Source organism: Myotis nattereri, assembly GCF_964212035.1.
Source record: "Myotis nattereri genome assembly, chromosome: 15".
NCBI classification, from domain to species: Eukaryota; Metazoa; Chordata; class Mammalia; order Chiroptera; family Vespertilionidae; genus Myotis; species Myotis nattereri.
The window spans coordinates 50,038,243-50,054,843 of NC_138090.1; the positions used below are offsets into that span (position 1 = coordinate 50,038,243).

At 53.9% G+C, this 16,601-nt stretch overlaps 1 protein-coding gene across 2 annotated transcripts in view; it reads left to right on the forward strand.

The window, feature by feature from the left end:
- Nucleotides 1-15,294, forward strand: part of MYH14 (myosin heavy chain 14) — an 83,424-nt gene extending 68,130 nt beyond the window's left edge. For both annotated transcript variants that reach the window (XM_081106754.1, XM_081106753.1), the window contains 10 exons: nucleotides 873-1,085; nucleotides 3,387-3,599; nucleotides 4,639-4,800; nucleotides 6,956-7,084; nucleotides 7,697-7,785; nucleotides 7,875-7,998; nucleotides 9,409-9,617; nucleotides 12,120-12,228; nucleotides 14,082-14,254; nucleotides 14,554-15,294. In XM_081106754.1, the coding sequence (XP_080962880.1) occupies nucleotides 873-1,085; nucleotides 3,387-3,599; nucleotides 4,639-4,800; nucleotides 6,956-7,084; nucleotides 7,697-7,785; nucleotides 7,875-7,998; nucleotides 9,409-9,617; nucleotides 12,120-12,228; nucleotides 14,082-14,254; nucleotides 14,554-14,707 (1,575 nt within the window). In that variant the 3' untranslated portion in view covers nucleotides 14,708-15,294. The remainder of the gene's footprint in view (nucleotides 1-872; nucleotides 1,086-3,386; nucleotides 3,600-4,638; nucleotides 4,801-6,955; nucleotides 7,085-7,696; nucleotides 7,786-7,874; nucleotides 7,999-9,408; nucleotides 9,618-12,119; nucleotides 12,229-14,081; nucleotides 14,255-14,553) is intronic.
- Nucleotides 15,295-16,601: the final 1,307 nt, after the last annotated feature.

A 16,601-nucleotide genomic window follows, 5' to 3' on the forward strand; every position in this document is an offset into this window, starting at 1 on the left:
AGAGAGGAAGGGAGAAGGAGAGAGAGATGGAAACATCAATGATGAGAAAGAATCATTGATTGGTTGCCTCCTGCAAGCCCCCTCCTGGGGATCGAGCCCACAACCCTGGCATGTGCCCTTGACTGGAATTGAACCCAGGACCCTTCAGTCCACAAGCTGACGCTCTATCCACTGAGCCAAACCAGCTAGGACTGTTAATATTTTTACACTTTTTTTTTTCTTCACTCTATTTGGATCATTTCTATTAACCTGTTTTCAAGTATACTAATTCTTCTGTGTCTAATCTACCCTCAGTTTCTTCCATGGACATTTTGAGTTTGGAAATTACAGTTTTTAGTTCTGATTGGTTCTGTTTCACCATTTCTAATCCCTCCTGAAATAACCATCTCTTCATCCATTGTATCCGTCTTGTCCTGAAACTTACTTATCATAGCCCTTGTCTGATGATATCAAGGTCATCTGTGGATCTACTTTCATGGACTGATTTTTCTCTTGACTGAGCCCACCCTCTTCCTTGCTTTGCCTCTATTGTAAATGTTATTGTTTTAAATCACTGTGCCTGCAAAGAAAACAGTAAAGGTTCAAGTACATTTTTGAAATATAGGTATATGTTTTCTTCTATCATTTCCCCAAAAGGAAGAAGCCCTTTCCTCTGTTCAGTGTCCACAGTGAGCAGCTGATGAGTTTGACCCATTGGAGAGCGGAGCTAGTTTGCAATCTTAATCCCTCTACCTTCCTCTTGTGTCTCTGCCTCTGCCTGTCTGCCTGTCTGTCTGTCTGTCTCTATCCCTGGCTGCTCCCTATTCCCCACTCCCTTGTACACTCCTTTCAGCTAATCTATTTCCCCCACCCTGTCTCCCGCAACCCCCAAGCTCCTGGCAGAGGAGAAGGCCGCTGTGCTGCGGGCGGTGGAGGAGCGAGAGCGGGTGGAGGCCGAGGGCCGGGAGCGTGAGGCCCGGACCCTGTCGCTGACTCGGGCGCTGGAGGAGGAGCAGGAAGCGCGTGAGGAGCTGGAGCGGCAGAACCGGGCCCTCCGGGCGGAGCTGGAGGCACTGCTGAGCAGCAAGGATGACGTGGGCAAGAGCGTGAGTGGGGGCCCTCTCCCCAGACACCCCTGTGACAACTGCATGCACACGTGTGCTGTCGCCTGCAGAGCATGAAGGGACCCAGTCATCCATGTCACGTGTTCATACACACGCACACAACAGGAGCAGATCTGCTGACCAAACCCACGTGTTCACAGACACACAGACCAGGTGGAGAATCTTCCATCGAACACACATGTTCACACACAACACGTGAGCGCTGCCCACAAAACATACCTGTCCGTGTGTGTGTCCATGGCATGTGAGGAGAATCTTCCTACTGGGGATGTGCCCGCAACCAAGGTACATGCCCTTGACCGGAATCGAACCTGGGACCCTTCAGTCCACAGGCTGACGCTCTATCCAGTGAGCCAAACCGGCTAGGGCCTGAAGCACAGACATTCACATGTACACATAGAGCATGACCATCACTCGTCACACGTGTGTGTGAATATTCTGAGACAGAAAACATGAAGAGAACTTACTACAACACACACAGGCTGAGAATCACTCCCTAGACATGAGTATGTGCGCGCGCGCACACACACACACACGCACGCACGCACGCACACACGCACGCGCACACACGCGCACGCGCACACACACATGCACACACATGCACGCACACGCACGCGCGCGCACACACATGCACACGCGCACGCACACACGCGCACGCACACACACACGCACACACGCACACACGCACACACGCACACACGCACACACACACACAGTGTGAGGAGTCCCCACCTCGTCACCCCGAAGCCCACACAGGCCTCCCCCTCAGGCCCCTGTCTTCCCCCAGGAAGGGGGGACTCATCCCTCCCTCCAGGGCCTGTGAGGGGCACCCCAGGCCTGTTCCCAGGCCCCTCACCCAGCCAGTGCCCAGCCCTCTGAAAGGCCCACCCCCCCTTCCTCCTTCCTTCACCCAATACATACGTTTGTGAGGCACCAGCCATGCCAGGCCGGGGACAGAGCCACCTGCTTGATTTCAGCGGCACTGACTGAATGCGTGTTTATTATTATTGTTAAATATATTTTACTGATTTTTTACAGAGAGGAAGGGAGAGGGATAGAGTGTTAGAAACATCGATGAGAGAGAAGCATCGATCAGTTGCCTCCTGCACACCCCCTACTGGGGATGTGCCCGCAACCACGGCACATGCCCTTGACCGGAATCGAACCTGGGACCCTTCAGTCCGCAGGCCGACGCTCTACCCAGTGAGCCAAACCGGCTAGGGCCTGAATGCGTGTTTCGTTGAGTCCCTGGGCTTTGGCGTCGATACAATGGAGCTTTTAGCCAGGCCTGGAGAGAACCCCCAAACTTGAAATGGACCTTTGGCCTGCACCCCCCATGACTGGAGCCAAAATCCAACTCATTCTCAAGCTGCTAAAGCCTATCCTTGGGGGAAACTGTCAGGTTATATGGAGTGGAAAAGGGTATTGATGTGACAAAGTTGGACTCCTTCATGTAAACCAAGTTGATTGGCAGGTGCCAAATAGGAGGGGAGACCAGTGCCCCCCTCCCAGGGCTAAAAGTAGACACTGTCACTGACACATTCCCATGGGGGTCACTGAGCCATGGTCACACCAGACACAGTCCCTGCCCTGTGGAGCCGCAGTGCAGTGTGGGAGGCGGGTGTTGCGGAAGGACCGTTAGGCACGTGTTAAATGACTATTGATGAGGGGTGAGTCGGAGAGGGGCTCAGGGCCAGGAGTGTGGGTAACAGGGAGGCCCTGGCAGGTCAAGGGACACTTCTCTGAGGACGCGACAAAGAGAGATAGGGGAGGGGTTTCTCTCTAAGAATCCATAAGCCCAGATCTGTTTCACAGTGTATTTGTGTGGGATTTTTAAAAATAATTTATGCTTCCCTGAAAGGTCTGGGAGCCCCCCCGCCCCCAAGCTGAGATATCCTGGGGAGTCTGAAGTTGCACACCTTCAACCCATTTCCACACGAGATTCCTGAAGATGAAGTCCCAGTGAAATGAACTCACAATCCAAAATCACAAAACCCGTGAGAAAATAGCCCACCATGAGTGAGAGTCTGACCCAACAGACACTTGAATGGACTCTCAGGAGCTTTCAGATAATAGGATTATCATACTCGGGGTTCTTCATGTTTTTGAATGGCTCAGAATGAGACATAGTAAGTCTGTGTACAGGAAATGCCAGAGGCGTGAATGAGTGAACGAACTAGGATGGGCACATGGGTTTGGGGTCCCCTCACTCCCCCAGGGTCCTGGCCTGCCCCCTCCCTAGTGACCCCGGTGCCCCGTGCTCACTCTCTCTCCCCCCACCAGGTACATGAGCTGGAGCGAGCCCGCCGGGCGGCCGAACAGGCGGCCAGTGACCTGCGAACGCAGGTGACGGAGCTGGAGGACGAGCTGACGGCCGCCGAGGACGCCAAGCTGCGCCTGGAAGTGACCGTGCAGGCGCTCAAGGCCCAGCATGAGCGAGACCTGCAGGGCCGAGACGAGGCTGGCGAGGAGAGGCGGCGGCAGCTGGCCAAGCAGGTACCCGCGGGAGCTGCAGGGTGGCATCCAGCTGGCTGTGCCTTGGGGCTTCCAGGGGGCGAGAGGCCGGAAGTCCCACCCTCCCACCTACGCACCTGCTCTGCAAGTCCCACCAACCTCCTCTTCCCCAACTCATTCCCCACCAAGGCCCTAGCCCGCAGCACCCCCCTCCCCCCCCACACACTCATCACGTGCTCACTGGCCAGCTTGTCCACACCCTCTTCACCCACAACCTCACTCCCTCCTTCACTTCCTCTTCCACCTGCTTCCTCCTGTGTTCCATGCGTTCCCTCCGCACCATTCATTCATTGCTCTTCAGTCCTGTGGTCTGTGTTGGGCGGGGCCTGTTCCATGTGATGGGTGCTGAGCATGGGGGGCGGGGCAGCTCTGAGTGTCAGAATGACCACTGGGACCCTGGTGGGCAGCAGACTGGAAGGGGAGAAACTGGAGCTGGGAGGCCTGGAAAGAGAAATGGAAACCGTGACCCAGGCTGGGGGGTCTCTGAATATTATTAAAAAATATATTTTTATTGATTTCAAAGGGGAAAGGAGAGGGAGAAAGAGATAGAAAAACAATGATGAGAGAGAATCACAGATCAGCTGCCTCCTGCACGCCCCCTACTGGGGATTGAGCTGCAATGACTGGGAATAAACCAGTGACCTCTTGGTTTCTGGGTCATGCTCAACCGCTGAGCCATGCGGGCTGGGCTCTCTGGGTATTTTTTTTTTATCTCCCCTGATCCGGCCATGAGTGAAGGCCCAAGACTTGGCCCCCAGGGCGCTGGGGAGCCCACGAAGGCCAGGAGCAGGGAAGGGGCAGGGTCAACTCCGAGTGTAGAGAGACCCTCTGGAGCCCCGCAGGACCGGCCGGAGGGGCGATGGGCGCAGAGGGGAGGACTTGGGTGGGGCCGGGGCAGGAGGAACAGGGCTGCAGGTCCGGGCAGGGGTTGAACGTCTCTGTCACTGGCATGTAGGGGGAGCCTGGGCCCCCGCCCCACCCCCCCCTCGTGCCCTGAGCCCATCCCTCCCATCCCCCCCAGCTGCGGGATGCAGAGGTGGAGCGGGATGAGGAACGCAAGCAGCGCGCCCTGGCGGTGGCCGCGCGCAAGAAGCTGGAGGCGGAGCTGGAGGAGCTGAAGGCCCAGACCTCGGCCGCCGGGCAGGGCAAGGAGGAGGCGGTGAAGCAGCTGCGCAGGATGCAGGTGAGGGGCGGGGCCTAAGCCGGCGGGGGCGGGGCTAACGCCCGGGGATGGGTGGCCCCACCTTCGCTCCTGCGAGACCAGCTTGGGCCCCTCCCCCCCCCCCCCCCCCCCCCCCGCCCCAGCAGCACCCAGATTTCCCACCGGGTTTATAAACATCCATGCCCCAAAGGCTCACTTGGTTCTTTTAATATTTTTATTGCCTTTATTTAAAATGCTTAATTTTTAAGGCCAATTCACCCATTTTATTTAATTTTTGAAATGGAAATAACATGGTGAAAGTTATATTTGGCGGTTTAGGGAAAAAAAATTTTTTTTAATAATGATGTAAAAAGGTGGGTTCATCATTTGTAACAATGTCCCGCTCTGGGGGGGATGTCCATGGTGGGGAGGCGGTGCCTGGGGACAGGGGTCTATGGAAAACCTCTGCGCCTTCTGCCCAATATTGCCGTGAACCTAAAACTGCTCTAAAAAGCCAAGTCTATTTTATTCTTTAAAAATTTTGTAATCCTTGCTCAAGGATATGTCTTTATTGATTTTTAGAGAGAGGAAGGGAGAGGGATCGAGAGTTAGAAACATTTGCCGAAACCGGTTTGGCTCAGTGGATAGAGCGTCGGCCTGCGGACTGAAAGGTCCCAGGTTCGATTCCGGTCAAGGGCATGTACCTGGGTTGCGGGCACATCCCCAGTGGGAGATGTGCAGGAGGCAGCTGATCGATGTTTCTCTCTCATCAATGTTTCTAACTTTCTATCTCTCTCCCTTCCTCTCTGTGAAAAATCAATAAAATATATTTAAAAAAAAAAAAAAGAAAGAAACATTGATGAGAGAGAAACATCGATCAGCTGCCTCCTGCACACCCCCTACTGGGGATGTGCCCGCAACCAAGATACATGCCCTTGACCGGAATCGAACCCGGGATCCTTGAGTCCACAGGCTGACACTCTATCAACTGAGCCAAACCGGTGAGGGCATTGAACCCACAGTCTTTTGGTGCACGGGACATCACGCCAACCAACTGAGCCTGGTGGCCAGGGCACCAGGCCTCTTTTTTTCTTACGTATAGATCTGGGCTGTCCACAGTGGGTGCCAGCCCCGTGTGGCTTTTGGGGATCTATATAATGTGGTGGGTCCAAAATTATGATTACCTACTGGATTCGGAAGGCTTAGTACAAAAAAAGAGAAAAAAGGTAAAATGTCTCAATAATTTTTACATTATTAGAAGCAGAAATAACCTTTTGGGTGTATTAGGCTAAATTACCCTTCACACTCATTTCACCTCTCATGAAACTGCTTACATCCTCCTAGTGCGTTTCCACTGGGCAGCTCTGGGGCAGAAAGATCCCCCCGGAAGTAAGAATTGCCACAATGTGGTCCCGGAGAGAAAACGCCTACACTGAGAAGCTATTATTATCGAGCAAATGATATTTTTTTAAAAACATGTTCATTGATATCAGAGAGGAAGGGAGAGGGAGAGAGAGAGATAGAGACTTTGATGATGAGAGAGAATCATTAATCGGCTGCCTCCTGCACGCCCCCACTGGCGACCAAGCCTGCAACTCAGGCATGTGCCCTTGACTGGAATCGAACCCGGGACCCTTCAGTCCACAGGCCAACACTCTGTCCACTGAGCCAAACCAGCCAGGGCCAAGCAAATAATATTCATAACAGTGACAACGGTCTTACTACCCTCAAGCCCGCTGCTGCCCTCACTATGGTTACTAACAGCTATGCACTATTCTGTTGTAAAAATAGAGTGGGGGTTTTCATGGTGGCTTGTGTTTAATTTTTTTTAAAAAAAAAATTTATTGATTTTAGAGAGAAGAAGGGAGAGGGAGAGAGGGATAGAAACATCAATGATGAGAGAGAATCATCGACTGGCTGCCTCCTGCACACCTCCTACTGGGGATTGAGCCTACAACCCTTGACTGGGAATTGAACCGTGACCTCCTGGTTCATAGTCGACCCAACACTGAGCTGTGTTTAAATTTCCTTTGTTTTAAGCATCCTTGAAGAGAAAACCCTTACACACTCAAAGCCGTATTAACCAGGTGGCAAAGCAGCTAGAAGTGTAAGCCCTGAAACCGGACGGCCTGGGTTCGAGTCCCGCCCCGCCACTTACACCCTGGCCACTCATAAACCTCTCCTCTGTTCTGCGCAGGCCCAGATGAAGGAGCTGTGGCGGGAGGTGGAGGAGACACGCACCTCCCGGGAGGAGATCTTTGCCCAGAACCGGGAAAGTGACAAGCGCCTGAAAGGGCTGGAGGCGGAGGTGCTGCGGCTGCAGGAGGTGAAGCCCTGACGGACGGGGTCTGGGGTGGAAAGTGGGGGTGAGGGTGGGCCAAGCTGGGAAGTGGGGGGTGGTACCAACTACACTGGGCTTGGGGGTATGGGGGAGCCCTGGGGAGGGTTCTGAGCATGAGGGCAGCCTGGTCTGGGGCCTGAGGGAGGATGAGCAGGAGAGGGGCTGGAGGCAGGAAGTGGGAGAGAGGATGAGCCCTGAGTCCGGTCTCTGGGCACACGGAGGGAGGAACCAGGCAGAGAGCAAAGGGGCAGGATGGGCGTGGCTGTGGGTGGTAAGGGGTCAGAGGACGTGAGAAGAGAGGTGGGGGTCTGGCCCGGAGACTGGGGGAACCTCAAAGGGGGGCAGGTTTGAAAGGAGATGGTTGAGCTCAGTTTGGAGGTGATGAGGGTGAGGGGCCTGGGGATGGACAGCAAGAGGTGGATCGTGGCCAGGGCCCCGGAGAATTCTGTGTGTGGATTGAAGCTCACACCAAAGTCCCCCATGTTCATGTGCAATGAAAAAAAGGCCACAGGACTTGAGGCGTGAGAGGCAGCGAGGCTGGTGCCCAGGTGCCCGCCCCCCGCAACCCCGCTGACCACCCCTCCCTGGTCATCGCAGGAACTGGCCGCTTCCGACCGCGCCCGGCGGCAGGCCCAGCAGGAACGGGACGAGATGGCAGACGAGCTGGCCAACGGCAGCCTTAGCAAGTGAGTGGCCCACGGTCACGCGGGGCGAGGTTCCCCCCCCCCCCCCCCGGCCGTCCTGCCCTCTCACCCGCCTTGTCGCGTTCTCCTAGGGCAGCCATTCTGGACGAGAAGCGGCAGCTGGAGGGGCGCCTGGGGCAGATGGAAGAGGAGCTGGAGGAGGAGCAGAGCAACGCGGAGCTGCTCGGTGACCGCTACCGCAAGCTGCTGCTGCAGGTGAGCCGCCCAGCCCCGCGGCCGGCCCCACCGACCGACCAGAACCTCAGGCCTCTTATTCAACAGACATAACAAAAGGAGCGCCTGGGTTGGGTTTTGAAGGTTCAATAGGAGTTCTCAGGAAGGGAGGTAGTGATGCCTTCATTCGCTTGTATTTCTGAGGCTTCTTGAGGGCTGAGCCCAGAGATGAACTACACTGTCACATTACAGGTGGCATGTGCGGCAATAGGAGTGTCCTGGGCCCAGCGGGGAGGTAGTGGGAATTGGTCTCTGCAAGAGTCACAAGAAGAGAGAGAGAGAGAGAGAGAGAGAGAGAGAGAGAGAGAGAGAGAGAACACAAGAGAACATGGATTTGTTGCTCTAGTTATTTATGCATTCATTGGTTGCCCTAACTGGGTATCACCAGTGAAGGAAGGAAGGAAGGAAGGAAGGAAGGAAGCAGTAATCCTAAATTTGACTTGGATGTGTTCACACTTGTCCAAAAGGCCTAGAAACAATCATCAATCTAGTAGCATTGAGCACCCCTACACTCTAAATTGTGGTCTAGCCCTGGCTGGTTTGGCTCATGGATAGAGTGTCGGCCATGCGGACTGAAGGGTTCCGGGTTCTAGTCCGGTCAGGGCACATGCTGGGGTGGCAGGCTCGATCCCCGGTGTGGAGCAGTGTGGGGCATGCAGGAGGCAGCTGATCAATGATTCTCTCTCATCATTGATGTTTCTACCTCTCGCCCTCTCCCTTCCTCTCTCTCTAAAATCAATTAAAACTTTTTTTTTTTAAGTAGTCACTTCCCTTTTTTTAAAAAAAGCACATTCATGGAGGCCACTCAGACCTGCTGTATTACAGTCTCTGGAGGGTGAGACCATGCAGTCCGCATTTTTTTTTTCATAAGTTTCCCAGATGATACTGTTGCAAAAAAAAAAAAAAAAGTGTGATAACCCTTGGAATAGACTCATTCACAGTCAGAGGTAGAATTTATAGCATTTAAGCAAGTTTGTGATAGTCTTGTGGGCTTTTTAAAATAGCAAAAACCTGTTCTGGTTTTGGTTAGAGCATCGTCCCGATATGCCAAGGTTGTGGGTTCGATCCCCGGTCAGGGCACCTACAAGAAGCAACCAATGACTGCATAAATGAGTGGAACAACAAATTGATGTTTCTCTCTCTCCCTTCCCCTCTCTCTCTAAAATCAATCAATAACTTTCTTTTTCTAAAATAGCACAAATCTATCCAAAAAGTAATGCTGTCGGCTGCTAGGTGGATCTGGAAAAACACACGTTCATGTGTGTTGAGTGTTTAGTGTGTATCAGCTTTGTGCTCTGCACTTGGCAGTCATCTGCGTACTCAGCTGTGGGAGGTGCCTGGACTCACCCACCGCCTCTCCTCTGAGACACCCTGCCTCTCCCGCCGCTCCAGGTGGAATCGCTGACCACAGAGTTGTCTGCTGAGCGCAGCTTCTCAGCCAAGGCCGAGAGCGGGCGGCAGCAGCTGGAGCGACAGATCCAGGAGCTCCGGGAACGCCTGGGCGAGGAGGACGCGGGCGCCCGGGCCCGCCAGAAGATGACCATCGCTGCCCTCGAGTCGAAGCTGGCCCAGGCAGAGGAGCAGCTGGAGCAGGAAAGCAGGTAGGTGGGAGAGGGGTGTGTGGCTGGCGGGGGGGGGGGGGTGGGGGGGGAGGCAACCCTCACATTCTGGTCAATGAAATGAAGGGGAGTTGTTTTACAAACATCTGGTCTGAAACATCGCAAAGGCATCATAATACTAATGGTTGCTGACTTTCTGTATCATTTAAGAGGCTTTGAGCTGCAAGAACCTGTACTTCCACTACAAGTATGATTTAAACAGTAATGTAGCAGGTAGCTAAAGCTGCATAACAAATATCCTAAAACTTAGTGGCTTAAAACAACAACCATTTCCCCTGAAAACCAAATAATTTTATTAACCAAGTAGAGGCCCAGTGCACGAAATTCATGCGTGGGTGGGGTCCCTCAGCCCAGCCTGCACCCTCTCCAAATTGGGGCCCCCGGGGGATGTCCATCTGCAGGTTTAGGCCTGATCCCTGCAGGATTGAGCCTAAACCAGTAGTCGGACATCCCTCTCTCAATCCAGGACCACTGGCTCCTAACCGCTCACCTGCTTGCCTGCCTGATGCCCCTAACCACCTCTGCCTGCCTGCCTGATCTCCCCTATCTGCTCCCCTGCTGGCCCAATCACCCCTAACCGCCTCTGCATGCCTGCCTGATCACCCCTTAACTGCCTCTGCCTACCTGCCTGATCTCCCCTAACTGCTCCCCTGCTGGCCCAATCACCCCTAATCGCCTCTGCCTGCCTGCCTGATCGCCCCTAACTGCCCTCCCCTGCCAGCCTGGTCACTCTTAACTGCCCTCCCCTGCCAGCCTGACCGCCCCTAACCACCTCTGCCTTGGCTTCTGCCACCGTGGCTTTGTCCGGAAGGATGTCCGGAAGATGTCTGGTCTAATTAGCATATTACTCTTTTATTAGTATAGATGTCACCCCATGAAATCCAATTGAAAATTAGCATTTGCCACATGCGTAATAAGATTGAACACGTTTTCATTTGCTTACTGGCATTTTGGATCACCTCTTTTGTGAAATGATTGCCTGTTTAAGTCTTTTGCCCATTAAATAACAACCACCACCACCATTTATTATTGCTCAGGAGTCTTTGGACTGGCTGCTGGGTCAGCTGTTCTGAGCCTACAGGGTCTCACTCATGCGCCTTTGCTCACCTGAGGGTCAGCTAGATTGGTTTGCTGATCTTGGCTGGCTCTCCCATGTCGAAGGTCTCACCTGGGACAACGAGGCTAACTTGTCTCTGCTCCAGGCTGGCCCAGGATTGCTCACATGGCAGAGTCAAAGCTCCAAGAGGGAGGGAAAGTGTTAAAGGCGTTCAGGGCCCTAGTCAGAGGAGAACATTGAGAAAGAAAAGACAGAGGGAGAAAGAAAATTCCCGGCCCAGGAGGGAAGGTCAGGTGGGTGGGATGAGGTCTGAGCTGGGGGTTAAGGCTGTGAGGACAGGGAGGAGGGGTCAGGACAGAGTGCAGGGGGCAGTGGGACAGGGTTTGGGTACTGACAAGCTGGGGGCCGGGGGGCACGGGGCAAAGGAGGCACAGGGAGCCAGGACAGTGCCCATGGTTTGACCAGGGAACAGTGGTCAGTGGGTCAGCTTCTGAGTGGAGGATTAGGGGACATACAGTTGAGGGGGGGTGGCCCAGTGGGTTATAGAAAACTGATGGAGACGCTTTAAAGAACATCAGGCACCCAGCCGCCTTGGCTCAGTTGTTGAGCATCAACCTATGAACCAGGAGGTCAGAGTTCGATTCCCAATCAGGGTACATGCCCAGGTTTGGGGCTCGATCCCCAGTGGGGGATGTGCAGGAGGCAGCTGATCAATGATTTTCTCTCATTGTTGATGTTTCTATCTCTCCCTCCCTCTCTTTTCCTCTCTGAAATTAATTTTAAAAATATATTAAAAATCCTATATAATAAAAGCCTAATATGCTAAATGTCCAGTCATCTGGTTGTCCGTCCAACCAATCAAAGCATAATATGCTAATGATATGCTAAGGCCGCTCAACCGCTCACTGTGATGTGCACTGATCACCAGGGGGCAGACGCTCCAACCGGTAGGTTAACTTGCTGCTGGGTTCCAGCCAATTGGGACTGAGCGAGATGGGCCAGACATGCCCTGGAGTCCTCCCTCGGTCCCTCCCCGGCTGGCCAACCTCCTGTGTCCCTCTTAGGCCCCGATTGTGCACCAGTGGGGTCCCTCGGCCTGGCCTGCGCCCTCCCGCAATCTGGGACCCCTCGGGGGATGTCAGAGAGCCGGTTTTGGCCCGGTCCCACAGGCCAGGCTGAGGGATCCCACTGGTGCATGAATTTGTTCACCAGGCCTCTAGTAAATAAAGAAAACACCAGGCACCTTAGTAGAAGCCAAGGATGTGGGGAGCCTGGGTGCTAATGGCTGAGTGAACTGTGGGAGTCGGTTGGGGGTGGGAAAGCAGGAAAAGGCCAGTTAGAGAACAAGACAGCAGCCACTGGATGAGGCCAGGGGACAGAACTCAGAGTGCGCCTCTCCTGACTCTCCCCTTCACGCCTCTCTCCAGGGAGCGCATCCTCTCCGGCAAACTGGTGCGCAGAGCTGAGAAGCGGCTTAAAGAGGTGGTGCTGCAGGTGGAGGAGGAGCGGAGGGTGGCCGACCAGCTCAGGGACCAGGTGAGTGGCTGACCTCACTCGGGAGCAGTCAGGGTGGGGACCACTGACAGAGAAATAGCACACGCTACCTCTGGAGGCAGCGAGTTCCCATCACAGGAGGCAGCACGCAGGTGCTGCTGGACTGGAACTAATGCAGATACCATCCGGGGCGTGGGGCCATCGCAGAAGGCTGGAGTCAGTGACTTTGTGATCAATAAATATTGAATCTAGGAAAGCTGAGATTTCTGGGAGCTGAGACAGCCAAGGAGAGGCTAGGCCAGGGCTAAAATAACACATACTGTTTATTGAGTGCTTTCGATGAGCCAGGCACTCTGCTAAACACGTACTAGGTAGTCCATTTATTTCTTATCAGAACACTGTGGTAGTATACTGTTATTTTTCCCCTCGTGTCCAGATGAGGAAACTGAGGCACAGAAAGGTGAAGCAACTTGCTCAGAGGTATTTTGCTCAGAAGTATTTTGCTAGAAAGATCTTGAGTGAGGGTTCAGATCCCAGCACAGTGGCTGCAGAGCCCATGCTCTTAATTACTGAGCAGTTACTGAATCCCAAGTTCTGTGCTACCTGCTTTTTCTTTTTAAGTTCTTTTTTTTTTAATATATTTTATTGATTCCTTACAGAGAGGAAGGGAGAGGGACAGAGAGAAACATCGATCAGCTGCCTCCTACCCACTCCCCACCGGGGATGTGCCCGCAACCAAGGCACATGCCCCTGACCGGAATCGAACCTGGGACCCTTGAGTCCACAGGCCGACGCTCTATCCACTGAGCCAAACCGGCCAGGGCTTAAGTTCTTTTTTTAAAAGATGTTTTTATTGGTTTTAGAAGGAGGAAGGAAGAGAGATAGAGAGATAGAAACATTGATGAGAGAGAATCATCGATTGGCTGCCTCCTGCATGCCTTCCACTGGGGATCCAGCCCGCAACCCTGACTGGTAATTGAACCAGTGACCAAGAGGTTCATGAGTTGATGTTCAACCACTGAGCCACTTGCTTTATTTTTAGTGTATTTTTTATTGTTGATAGTATTACACATATCTCCCGTCTCTCCTTTCCCCCCTCTTCCCAACCCCTCCCCTCCCCCCCACCCGGTCTTCACTACCACTACTTAAATACCGCTTTTTAAAAAATACATGCTTGCGTTCTCTCACTAGCCTGATTTCCCAGGTGAAGAAACAAACTTTTAAAGGGGATATAATTTTCATCAAAGTCACAGTCAGTAAAGACAGAGCCTGGGTCAGATTCCAGGTGTGTCAGACTCTATACAGCAGTCACCAACCCGTGGTCCACAGACCACTGGTGGTCCATGAGGTCCAAAAGGTTGCGACCACTGCTCTATATAGTATCACTGTGCCCTTAAAAGCTCAGCTGTATTCACCATTCATTCCACAAACAATTATTTAGTACCCACTACATGTTGGGCACTGTGCTAGGCATTGGAAATATGGCTGTGAATGACACAGAGAAGGTCCCTGCCCTCACAGAGCTCACATTGTCAGCATAGAAAAAGAAAGGCACAAGGAATCAATAAATAAGCACAGATAATTACAGATTGTGACAAAGGCTATGAAGGAAAAAAGAGAATGAAGAGCAAGGGAGACACAGAGGACTGGGGAATCCTCTCTTAGGAGGGGACATGTGAATTGATACCTGGAGCTTGAGGAAGAGACAGGCAGAGGGAACGCCAGGTGAAAAGGTCTTGGGGTGTGGAAATAAGCTTGGTGAGTTTGGAGCAAAAAGATTACCAGTGTGGCTACGGAGAAGAACTGGGTGGTGGGGCAGATTGAGTGATAAGAACGATGCCTGAGGACGAGGACGACACCCAGAGGCATGACCTGGCCTCCTTGCTCCCACCAAGCTGGAGAAGGGGAACCTTCGAGTGAAGCAGCTGAAGCGGCAGCTGGAGGAGGCTGAGGAAGAGGCATCCAGGGCTCAGGCAGGTCGTCGAAGGCTGCAGCGTGAGCTGGAGGATGTCACAGAGTCTGCTGAGTCCATGAACCGCGAGGTGACCACGTTGAGGAACCGGCTCCGGTATGGCCGCCCTGCACATATACACCCTCACTCCATAAACTCCTGTCCCCCATTTCTCAGTCCTCCCATCACTCTCTGTCCCTTTATATCTTTTTGGTCTTCTGTCCCCATCATTCTCAGTCCCTCTGTCCTCATCTCTCTCTGTCCCTGTGTTCCCCCATTTCTCTCTGCCCCCACCCTTGCCCTCTGCCCATCTCTCTCCATTCCTCCCATCTCATCTCTCCCCTCTCGTTTTATGATATCTCTCTCCACCTCTCCCTATCTCTCACGTTTCTGCTGGTCTCTCCTTTTGCCCACAGACGCGGGCCCCTCACCTTCACCACCCGCACAGTGCGCCAGGTGTTCCGACTGGAGGAGGGTGTGGCATCAGATGAGGAGGCTGAGGAGGCAGAGCCAGGTTCTGGACCGCAGCCCCCGGAGTCTGATGGGCCCCAGGAAGTGCAGCCCCAGTGACCCCTCCCTGTTCCGAGCCATCAGCCCCTCCCTCCCTGGCCCTGGAGGGTGCAGGTCCCATGAACCCACCCTGTGGCTTCTTGCACTTTGGAAATGGTGCCACCTGCTGGCACTACCCACTTATCAACCGCACCCCAGAGGGCCCCCTGAGACCTCCGCAAACGCAGAACACTGGAGAGCCCAGGTGGGGAGCAGGAGGAAAGGACTGGGGCTCTCTCGCTGGAGTGGAAATTCGGGTGTAGTTTGCACGGTGGACCCATACAGCTCCCATACTTACTTCAGATGTTAATGGTCTTTATTAGGAAAGGAGCATGGCCCCCCTGCCCTCCTCAGCCAGGGCGGGCCATGGCCTCCCCCCACCCCCCCTCCACCCCGCCCCGTCTCCCAGGACTCCCAGCCTTTGATTCCTGCAGAGGAGCAGGATAAGGGGGCCTGTCTCATCCCACTCTTTCCGTGCTCTGCCCTCCCTTCTGTTGCTATTGTGTGATCACAGTCTGCTCTGGTTAGAGTCCCTGTGGGGGCTGGAGGGGTCTCCCTGACTTTCCAGCCTCCAGCTGTGGCAGAAATAAACTCCAGCCCCAACTGGACCCCGCCCGGGTGGTGTGTGTTCCTGCAGGGGGGGGTCTCTGGTGGGTCCAGAGGGGCACTGACTTCTTCCACCTGCTGGCTCTGGTCACAGCTGGCCAGTGGTGGGGGACCTCCTGGTACTGGACATTGCCCCACACCCCAGCCTCCCTTCAAAGCATTGCCTCCATTATACAGAGGAGGAGGCCGAGGCTCAGAGCTGTGCTGCCCCTCACTCTACACCAGGAGAGGCAGGAGGGGTGCTTGCTGTACTCTGGTCTCTGGCTGACCTTCCAGTCTTTGCAAAACAATGACATTGATGACTGTTGAGTCCGTGACCGTGGCCCTGACCGGCTATTTAGCGGTGCTGAACACACACCAGACGTTTGTCTCAGTTCTCAGCACAACCTCTAGAGGCGAGGATCGCCTTGCTTTCCAGCACCTAGGACAGTGCCTGGCTCCTAGCTGGCTTTCATAATATAGTTGCTGAATGACTAGATCACGCCGTCCTGGCCTTTTATTGTTTTAAAACGTATTTTTACCGATCTCAGAGAGGAAGGAAGAGATAGAAACATCAATGATGAGAGACTCATTGATCGGCTGCCTCCTGCATGCCCCCCACTGGGGATCAAGCCCACAACCCAGGCATGTGCCACCGGAATGGAACCTGGGACCCTTCAGTCCCCAGGCCACCGCTCTACCCACTGAGCCAAAGTGGCCACGGCCCGTCCTGGCCTTTTAGAGTGGCAAAAGCCCAGAGAGGGCGAGACTTGCCCAAGGACACACAGCTACGAAGTCGAACCCACGCAGACTGTCTCCATGGTCAGCAATGCGGAATGTGCTGCCCTTCGCCCTGAGCACACACTGGGGACCCAGGTCACTCCTCTCCTGGGGACTAGTCGCCCTCACTCAGGAGCTCCCATCATCCAGGGGCCCTCAGACTTCCCAGTGAGGGGTGTAGGCAGGCACTCACCCCAAACCACAAAGTGAGAGCTTTGTGTTCAAGGGGATTTCTGGGCCCCCAGGATGCACACCCATGCATGCCGCTTTCCAGCGGTTCTCAACCTTCTGGCTCTTTAAATACAGTTCCTCATGCTGTGACCCCCAACCATAACATTATTTTCGTTGCTACTTCATAACTGTCATGTTGCTACTGTTATGAATCGTCATGTAAATATCTGATAGGCAGGATGGTCTTAGGCGACGCCTGTGAAAGGGTCATTGGACCCCCCCCAGAGGGGTCGCGACCCACAGGTTGAGAACTGCTGCATCCGACCCCATGTCTTGAAGACCCAATCCCTCTGTGGACCCCCAAAAGCTCCCCAACCCT